Source organism: Bos taurus, chromosome 18 (assembly GCF_002263795.3).
Source record: "Bos taurus isolate L1 Dominette 01449 registration number 42190680 breed Hereford chromosome 18, ARS-UCD2.0, whole genome shotgun sequence".
Lineage (NCBI taxonomy): Eukaryota > Metazoa > Chordata > Mammalia > Artiodactyla > Bovidae > Bos > Bos taurus.
The window spans coordinates 14,277,420-14,287,173 of record NC_037345.1 but is presented as its reverse complement, the minus strand read 5'-3'; the positions used below and the strand labels follow the sequence as shown (position 1 = coordinate 14,287,173).

General features: G+C 54.3%; 1 protein-coding gene across 6 annotated transcripts; it reads left to right on the top strand.

The window, feature by feature from the left end:
• The first annotated feature begins 5,007 nt into the window (after positions 1 to 5,007).
• Positions 5,008 to 9,752, top strand: SLC22A31 (solute carrier family 22 member 31). 6 transcript variants are annotated; one of them, XM_005218492.5, is made up of 9 exons: positions 5,008 to 5,330; positions 6,456 to 6,559; positions 6,648 to 6,802; positions 7,087 to 7,255; positions 7,430 to 7,575; positions 7,675 to 7,783; positions 7,894 to 8,108; positions 8,665 to 8,776; positions 9,141 to 9,578. In XM_005218492.5, the coding sequence occupies exons 1-9, from the start codon at positions 5,028 to 5,030 to the stop codon at positions 9,445 to 9,447; spliced, it is 1,620 nt and encodes a 539-aa protein (XP_005218549.1). In that variant the 5' UTR covers positions 5,008 to 5,027; the 3' UTR covers positions 9,448 to 9,578. The 6 variants fall into 6 exon arrangements, with proteins under 6 accessions (XP_005218549.1, XP_059732563.1, XP_010812739.1 ...); NM_001101901.2 differs by having other exon boundaries at positions 5,010 to 5,330; positions 7,212 to 7,255; positions 7,675 to 7,779; positions 9,141 to 9,574; XM_059876580.1 differs by lacking the exon at positions 8,665 to 8,776 and having other exon boundaries at positions 7,212 to 7,255; positions 7,877 to 8,108; positions 9,141 to 9,752.
• The last annotated feature ends 2 nt before the right edge of the window (positions 9,753 to 9,754 follow it).

Below are 9,754 nucleotides of genomic sequence, written 5' to 3'. Positions count from 1 at the left end.
ACAGAAGTCTAAACAGACCTATAAGAAATAGAGAGGCTAAGTCAGGAAACAAAAACAGCCCGAGCAAGCGAGCCCAGAATCAGATGACTTCACAGGTGAATTCTACCAAACATTAAGGAATTAACCCCAATCCATACCACACTCTTGCAAAAGTAGAAGGGGAAGGAACATCACTAAAGTTACTCAACATGCCCTAAGTTATGAGGACAGCACAACCCTGGTTCCAAAGTCAAAAACAACAAAGCAAAGAACTACAAGCCAGGATCCTATGAAAACAGATGCAAATATCCTCAAGAAAATACTATCAAGTATCACTCACACATGGAATCTAATTTTAAAAATTATACCAATGAATTTACTCACCAAACAGAAACAGACTTACAGACATCAAAAACAAATCTGTGATTACCAAAGGGGAGACATGGGGTGGGGATAAATCAGGGTCTTGGGATTAAGATACACAAAATACCATGTATAATATAAATAATCAGCAAGGACCTACTGTATAGCAGAGAGAACTCTACTCAATATTCTGTGATAATCTCTATGAGAAAAGAATCTGAAAAAGAATGGATATATGTATAACTGAAACACTTTGCTGTACACTGAAACTAACACAACACTATAAATCATCTATAAATAAAATTCTTTTAAAAAAGAAAGAAAATACTAGCAAGTTGAATCCACTAGAGCATGAAATGATTATACACTATGATCACGTGGGACTTATCCAAGGAATAGAAGGGTGGTTCCACACACAAAAATCAATCAACATAATAATATCACATGATTAGAAGGAAGAAAAAACCACATGATCATCTCAATTAATACAGAAAAGACATTCAATAAAATCCAGCATCATTTCATGATAAAACACTTTTCAAACCAGGAATAGCAGGAGAGTACCTCAACATGTCTCCAAGCTAACATCCCAAATACCCAAAGCTAATACAATAATCAGTGATGAGAGACTGAAAACTTGCCCTCTGAGATCTGGTTCAAGACAAGGAGGACTGCTTTCACCACTTCTATTTCCTGGTGGCTCAGACGGTAAAGAATCTGCCTGTAATACAGGAGACCCGGGTTCAACCCCGACCCAGGGATTGAACCCATGGATAACTCCATGGACAGAGGGGCCTGGCAGGCTACAGTCCCTGTGGTCACAAAGAGTCAGACACAACTGAACGACTAACACACACACATTCAACACTATAATAGAAATTCTAGTCAGAGAAAGAAATAAAAGGCATCCAAATTAGACAGGAAGAAGTAAAACTGTCTCTATAGCAGATGACTTGGTATCCCATGTATTAATAGAAAGTCCTGATAAAGAAGTTCAGCAAAATTGTTGGATACCAGTTTTTATTTTTTTAAATGACTTGTATTTCTATACACTTGTTGTGCTTTGTGCTTAGCCGTATCTGACTCTCTGCGATCCCATGGACTGTAGCCCGCCAGGCTCCTCTGTCCACGAAATTCTCCAGGCAAGAATACTGGAGTGGGTTGCCATTCCTTTCTCGAGGGGATTTTCCTGACCCAGGGATCCAAGCCACGTCTTTTGCATCTCCTGCATTGGGAAGTGAATTCTTTACCACTAGCGCCACCTGGGAAGCCCATACACAAGCAGTAAGCAATCTGAAAAGGAAATTTATTAGATAACCTCTCATTTACAATAGCATTAAAAAAAATTAGGAATAAATTTAATCACGCCCAAGATTTATAAACCAAAACCATAAAACCCTTCTGAAAGAAACTAAAGACAACTTAAATGAATGAAAAAACATCTTGTGAAACTTAATATGGTTAAGAGGACAATATTCCCCAAGCATTCTACAGATTGCCCAACATTCTTTTTTGCAGAAACAGAAAACGTGATCTTAAAATTCATATGGAGTTGCTAGTGAAAAATAGTCAAATAGTCAAAATCATCTTTAAAAAAAAAAGCATTGGTGAGCCCACACTTCTCAATTTCAAAATTGTAGCACAAAGCTCCAGTTTTCAACCCATTATGTTTCTGACATGAGGTCAGACATAGATCAGTGGAATAAAATTCAGAGTCCATATATTAACTACATGACTGGTTTAATCAAGGGTGCCAACATGATGCAATGGGAAAAAAATACATCTTTCAACAAATGATGCTTGGAAGTCTGGATATTCACATGCAAAACAATGAAGTTGGACCCTTATCACATATATAAAATTAAGTTAAATTACTTTAGATTAAAGCTCTAAGTCAAGAGCAGAAACTATAAAACAGAAGTCATAAGTCTTCATGGTCTTGAATTTGGTAATGGCTTCTTACATGTGACACTACAACCATGAGCTCAAGGAAAAAATTAATAGAAGCTAATCAGCATTAAAAACATATGTACATCAAAAGACACAATAAAGAAAGTGAAAAGACAACCTACAGAATGGGAGAAAATATTTGCACATATATCTAATGATGCAAGGATTCAGAATAATATGCAAAGAACTCATACAACTCAACAACAAAAAGGCAGGCACCCCAAGTAAGAAACGGGCAAAACATTTCAGCAGTGACTTCTCCAAAGACAAACATCCAACAAGCATATGAAAGTCTGCTCAATGTCACTGCTGCTGCTAAGTCACTTCAGTCATGTCCAACTCTGTGTGACCCCATAGACTGCAGCCCACCAGGCTCCCCTGTCCCTGGGATTCTCCAGGCAAGAACACTGGAGTGGGCTGCCATTTCCTTCTCCAGCGCATGAAAGTGAAAAGTGAAAGTGAAGTCGCTCAGTCGTGTCCGACTTTTAGCGACCCCATGAACTGCAGCCCTCCAGGCTCCTCCGTCCATGGGATTTTCCAGGCAAGAGTACTGGAGTGGGGTGCCACTGCCTTCTCCGGTCACTAGCCATTAGGAAAATGGAAATCAAAACCTCCCTGAGGGACTTCCCTGGTGGTTCAGTGGCTAAGACTTTGCTCCCAACAGAGTGGGCCCGGGTTCCATCCTGATCAGGAAACCAGATCCCACATGCCACAACTAAGCCCGGGGGCAGCCAAATAAATAAATAGTTAGAAACAAAAACAGGGACTTTCCTGGTGGTCCAGTGGTTAAGAATCTGCCTGCCAATGCCAGGGAAACGGGTTCGATCCCTGGCCCAAGAAGATTCCACATGCCGCGGGGCAACCAAGCCCGGGCGCCACAAGTACTGAGCGTGCGCCCTAGAGATGGCGCTGCACAGCTAAGAAGTCACCGAAAGGAGAAGCCCGCGCACCGGAACTAGAGAGTACCCCTCGACTTGCTGCAGCTAGAAAAAGCCCGCCTGCAGCAACAGAGACCCAGCGTAGCAAAAATAAATAAATAAACTTTAAAAAATATAAAAACCTCAGTGAGCTTTCACTGCCAGGGCCCAAGGTTGATCGCTGATTGGAGAAACTGGACCCCCGCAAGCTTTGCAGTAGGGCCAAAACAAAAAATAAAAACACACACCGCATTGAAATATCTCACATAACCAGGACGTAGATAGATCTTTTTTTTTTTTTAAGAGAAAACAGGTGTTGGCAAGGAGGTGGACAACTTGGAACCTTCATATATCGCAGGCGGGAATGCAAAATACGCAACCACTGTGGAAAATGGCCTGGTGGTTCCTCAAAAAATTAAACACAGACACACTACAGGGCCCAGCCATTCCACTCCAAGGTATATACACCTGAAAGAAGTGAAAACAGGGACTCAAACACTTGTACACAAATCTTCACGGCAATACTAGTCACAACAAATAGTGGAAACAGCCTAAATGTCCGCCAAAGGATGAACGGACATGCACAATGTGACGAATCTGCATAATGCAATATTATGAAGCCACAAAAGGGAATGACGTCCTGATACCTGCGACACTGTGGGTGAACCTGGAAAACATTATTCTAAGTGAAAGCAGCCAGACCCCAAAGGCCACGCGCGGGCTGGCGGGCGGCCGCCAGGTGGCTGGAGGCGCTGGGACAGCGGTGATTACTCCGCCGTTACTTAATCGGTACCAGGTTTTCTTCCGTGGTGAGAAAGGTGGCGGTACCAAACATGGTTAGTTTTATGTGATGTGAATTGCTCCTCAGGAGAAAAAAAAACAAAATTTAAACGTAATCTATAGGACCTATTTTAACTTTCCTGTGAAAAAGGAAAATGAAAAACAAACTCGACTTACCTTGTTCCCGGGACGGGAGAAGCCGAAGCGCAGCGAATACGAGCCTATCTCAAGGGAAGCCCAGCACCGGACGAAGGAACTCGTTCCGCTCGTGAAAATCTGTTCAATAAGCCCCAAACTTCTGAGGGCGCACAGCACCGAGCGGGGTCCCTCCATTCCGGACACCACGCTCCCCCGGGGCCGCAGCCTGGTGGCCATCCAGGAAGGTCAGAGCAAGCCACAGGAGCTGGACGGCCGGAGCCGCTCGCTCGCACGCTGCAGCGCCGCGGCCGGCCGCCGGGGAGCAGTGGTGGCCCGCGCTCCGCAGGCCTGGTCTCACGTCGGCATCGGGTCCAGGAAGTATCCGGCCCGCGACCCCGGCACGTCGCCCAAGCTCGGAGCCTCCTGAGGGAGCGTCCGCCCCGGGTCTGTGGGGTCGACGAAGAAGCCGCCTCGCGAGTCGCCTGCAGCCTCACACCGCTCAGACCTCGCGCGCACGTGAGCGCCCCTCCGGCCACGCCCCAAACCACGCTCCGCGCCAGGACGTCTCGCTGACCACGCCCCCGAAACCACGGGCCCAAGCCCCTCACCTGCCAGGTCCTCGAGGGCCCCGCCCCCGTCAACTCCAGGCCACATCCCCATTCGCCCCGCCCTTCACCCGCGCTTTCCCCACAGGTTCCGCCCAGAGACCGCCTTTGCCGTCCAAGGCCCCGCCCCACCTCTCTCCGTGCCCCGCCCAGGTCCCGCCCCTCTAACAGCCAGAGCGCAGACACCTCCCCTCTCAGATCCCGCCCCGCCTAAACCGCCCCTATAAGGCCCCGCCCCTCACACACTGTCCCTCTCAAGCCCCGCCGCCACCGCCATAGTGCGTAGAGGCCTCGGATGGAGCACGAGGCGCGGGTTCTGCGCTTGGCCGGCGGCTTCGGCCGGGCCCGGTGCCTCCTGGCCGCCGCTTCGTGGCTACCGTGCGTGGCGCTGGGGTTGGCGCTGGGCTCGGAGCTCCTGCTCACCGCGCTGCCGGCACACCACTGCGGCTCAGACCCCGCGCGCGCCCCGAGCACCTGCCTGCCGCTAAGCTACCCCGAGTCCGTGCCCCGCGCCGGCTCCGACGGCGCTCGGCCCTGCTCACGCGGCTGGTACTACGCGCAGCCCGCCGCCGACCTGCTGCGCAGCCCGGTCACCCAGGTCTTCTGCTTCACTGCTCTGTCTCCCCCACCCTCTGTCCCCTCCTGGGGTTCTCCTCGCTCTTCTGCCCTCGGTCGACGGGGACTGTCATCCTGGGGCTTTTGATTGGGGGGTCAGCCCCCTCCTGTCTGACGGTGTAGCAGATGTCCAAATAGGCAGGGTGCCAGGCCTAAAGGCAGAGTCTGAGGTTGGCGGCTGCCCAGGACGGCAGGCAGTCTGGGGAGGCGGAGGCAGTAAACTGAAGTTGAGCCGGTGAGTTTACAGAGGTCAGCAGTGCCATGAACATTCCAGCCGCCTGTGACTTTGGGGCTGTGTAGGTGTCCAGACTGGGTTCCCAAGAGTTTGAATCAAAGGAGTGATTTGTTCAGTTCCGTTTTGAAGAGCAGGTCTTTCCACTGTGAGGTGTGTGCAGGCTGGCCTAGAGGTAGGGGTGCCATGGAGACATCCCAGGCACCTGGGAGGGGTAACTGGGTAACTGGGACCTCCCACCCCCACCCCCCACTCACACACCCCCCAACTCCCACCCCCTCACCCCCCTCCCAGCTAGGGCCTGCCCACCCCTACCTCCCTCTTGGCAGCCTATGCCCCACAGCCACACCCCAGCCCAGGGAAGAAGGGCATCTGCTTGGAAACTGGGACAGGGTTGCCACATTCCTGCTTAGGCTCTTCTGGGGCCCTGAACCCTCTGGGCCTTCTCCTTCTGCCCACCTGTTTGGTGTGGTGACATATCCTTGTCTACCAGCTTTCACAAGCAGTCAGATTTTAAAACAAAATCTCTGATGTAGTGTGACCCAAAATAATGTTAAGCTTAGGGAGAAGGAACAGGGTAGGCAGAGAGCTGCAAAGCTGGGGTCAAGGGCCCTTGGCTGGGACAAGCCGGTGAGCAAGGCCCCACAGCCTGTTCTGGAAGTGGCTCTTGAAGTGCAGAGGGCGGGGGAGGTGCAGGAGAGGCCTTGGGGCCAGCCTGGGGGAGGGTGATGGCTGGAGAAAGCAGGTGCAGCCCCGCCCAGGGAGGCATTGGGGCAGGACCTCTAGGGTCCTTTCTATCCTGACATTCAGGGAACTCCGGCAGGAGAGGAAAAGGAGGGTCTTGGCTAGCTGACGGGTAACTGGTGTCCCCAACAGAGGAATCTCGTGTGTGAGGATGGCTGGAAGGTGCCCCTGGAGCAGGTGGACCACCTCCTGGGCCGGTTGCTGGGCTGTGTCCTCCTGGGCCTGGGCTGTGACTGGTGAGGCGCTGCCCCTTCCCTCCTGCTCAGATAGCCCTCCCCTGAGCTCTCCTGACTGAATCGACGGCTGTCCCCTGCTGCCCACCAGGTTTGGCCGCCGGGCTGTGTTTGTGGGCTCCCTGGTGCTGGCCACGGGCCTGGGGGTCGGCGAGGCCCTGGTTGCCAGCTTTCCTGCCCTGCTGACTCTGCGGCTGCTTCGAGGGGGGGCCTTGGCAGGGGCCTCCCTCGCCCTCTATGTGGCTCGTGAGTACCATGGGGGGCCCTGGGAGGCGCCCACTCAGGCTAGGCCTCTGACCCATTGGAGGGTGCCTTTCCGGCACTCCAGTTGAGGGCCCTTCTCCAGAAGGCAGGAGAGACGCTGTTTACTCTGTGGGCTCTGCTTTTCGTGGGCAGGCCTGGGTGACAGAACAGGCCACACATTGGCCTCAGACGTCCAGGTCCTGGTCCTCCAGCCACTGGCCCTCACCTCCCTGGACAAAGCAGTCCTCCTGAGAGGCCTGGGCCTCAGGCTCTCCCTGTCTGCCCAGGCCTGGAGCTGTGTGACCCCCCAAACCGCCTGGCATTCTCCATGGGGGCTGGCCTCTTCTCAGTGGTGGGCACACTGCTGCTGCCTGGCCTGGCCCTCCTCGCCCAGGACTGGCAACTCTTGCAGGGACTGAGCGCCCTGGCAACGGGACTGCTGCTGCTCTTTTGGGGGTAAGTGAGCTGGGGTCATGTCCACTGCAGAGGCCATGTGTATCGCTTCCCTTTGACCGTTCAGCACCATGCAGGTGGGCACGGGACAGGGACACAGAGAGTCATGTGCTATGTATCCCCACTGGCTCCTGCCCTACGGGGAGGTCCTGCAACATCCTCACCCAAACCCTGCAGGTTTCCAGCCATGTTCCCCGAGTCTCCCTGCTGGCTGCTGGCCACAGGGCAGCCAGCCCGAGCCAGGAGGATCTTGTGGCACTTTGCCAAAGCCAGCGGTGTGGACCCCGAGAACAGCACGGAGGAGGAGAGCTCCCTGGCTATGGGTAATGGACCAGCCAGGGAGAAGAGAGACCTGAGTGCTAGAGGAAGAAGGAAGGGCATCATCCCCTCACTGGTGCCCCATTATGTCTCCCGGTCCACAGAGCTGGATGTGCTGTGCGCAGGACACCCCCAGCCCCGGCACCACTCAGTCCTGGAGCTCCGGCACACACACGTCACCTGGAGGAACGCACTCATCCTGGGCTTCAGTTCGTGAGGAGGGGGGGTGTGGGCGGGCTAAGGGAGGGAGGGAGGGGTCTTCACCTTCCCCCTGGGTGAGATACCCGGCTCTGGCTGGGCTTGTAGCTTTGTATCCCTCCCAGGCTCATCAGTGGGGGCATCAGAGCCAGCTTCCTGCACAGCCTCGTCCCAAGTGAGCCCAGCTTTTATTGGCCCTACTTCCTGGCAGCTGGCCTGGAGGCAGCAGCCACCGTCTTCCTGCTCCTGACAGCAGATCTCTGGGGGCGCCGCTCAGTCCTGCTGCTGAGCACCTTGGTCCTGGTCCTGGCATCCCAGCTGCTCCTTGCAGGGGCCCAGTGTGAGTGTGGGGCCCTGCAGGCTGGCAGGGCTGTCATGTTTGGCCAGGGGTTTGCCCAATGTGTGTGTGGGGGGTAGTCCTGAGATGAGCCCCCTCCCAGAGCTGGGGAGGCAGGATGACGTCGCTGTTCACCCCATCCATCATCTCCCCACTGTGCACTCAGAGAAACTGAGGCCAAAAGAGTTGAGGGCCAAAATGATTCAGTAGACGGGGTTTAATGTAAGGGTTTGGATTGGACGAGGGCTTCCCTGGTGGCCCAGATGGTAAAGAATCTGCCTCCAACGCAAGGGACCTGGTTCAATCCCTAGGTTGGGAGAAGGGAATGGCAACCCACTCCAGTATTCTTGCCTGGAGAATCCCATGGACAGAGGAGCCTGGCAGGTTATGGTCCATGGGGTTGCAGAGTTGGACACGATTGATCAACTAACAATTTTGAATGCGGGCCAACTTCCAAGTGCAGGAGCAGAGAGGGAAAGCTAGTGAGGCCCAGAGCCTGGAGACACGGTGAGGGGAGGGAGGGCGCGTGGGCAGTGTGGGAGACTCTCCTCCTCTGCAGACCTGCCCAGCTGGATGGTGCTATTCCTCTCTGTCCTGGGGCTCTTGGCCTCCCAGACCGTGTCCGCTCTCAGCAGCCTCTTTTCAGCTGAGATCTTCCCCACGGTCATCAGGTGAGCAGGCCCTGCCAGCACACCCCAACGCTCCCCACACTCCCCATCTTCGTGCCATCAGGACGGGAGTTCAGCTGTCTCTTCCTGGGTGATGAGGGGCACGCTGGTCACAGAATGGTCTGCACATCAGCTCGGGAGTGGAGGACAGGGCAGTCAGAGATGAGAGCCCCCAGAGAGGGTGGGATTCCAGGGGGAAATTGACTGGATTTTCTAACGGAAAGGACAACTTTGGTTCCTGGACAGCTTTCCCCCAGACTTTTCAGGTGTTGTCATGGGACCCCCACACCTTGGCCCCCACTAAGGGTACCCACCCCGGGAGCACTGCGCACCCTGTGCAGCCATGTCCTACCGCCCTCTCTTGCAGGGGGGCCGGGTTGGGCCTGGTGCTGGGAGCTGGGTTCCTGGGCCAGGCAGCTGTCCCGCTCACCACAATGCACGGCCGGCATGGCTTCTTCCTGCAACACGTGCTTTTCGCATCTTTCGCCCTCCTCGCCCTGCTGTGTGTCCTGCTGCTGCCGGAGAGCCGCGGCCGCACGCTGCCCCAATCGCTGCAGGAGGCTGACCGCCTGTGCCGCTCCCCACTCCTCCGGGGCTGCCCACGCCAAGACCTCCTGCCTCTGCTGCCAGCCTCCCTCCCTGGGGCAGGAACACAGCTGGCCCAGGAGGGCTGACCAGGCTGCAGAGACACTGCCACCCACCAGTGCTGGTGGAAGGGACTTGGGAGGGTGGTGGGGAGCCGGCTTGTTTCCAGGCGCCCTGGCCCCCCTCCAAGTGAGGAAGATAAAGGTATGTGTGGAACTTGGCTTCTTCTCTGGCTCTTCCCTCAGGCCCCACTCTTGGCTGAAAGGGGCTTCTGGCATCCACCTCCCCCTCACAACCAGGCATCCATAGCCCCTCCCACAGCCCCCCACCCCAGGAACAGCTGGGGGCCAGCCGGCTGCCACAGCTCTGGTGGAACTGAGGTGGCGGAGGCCAACT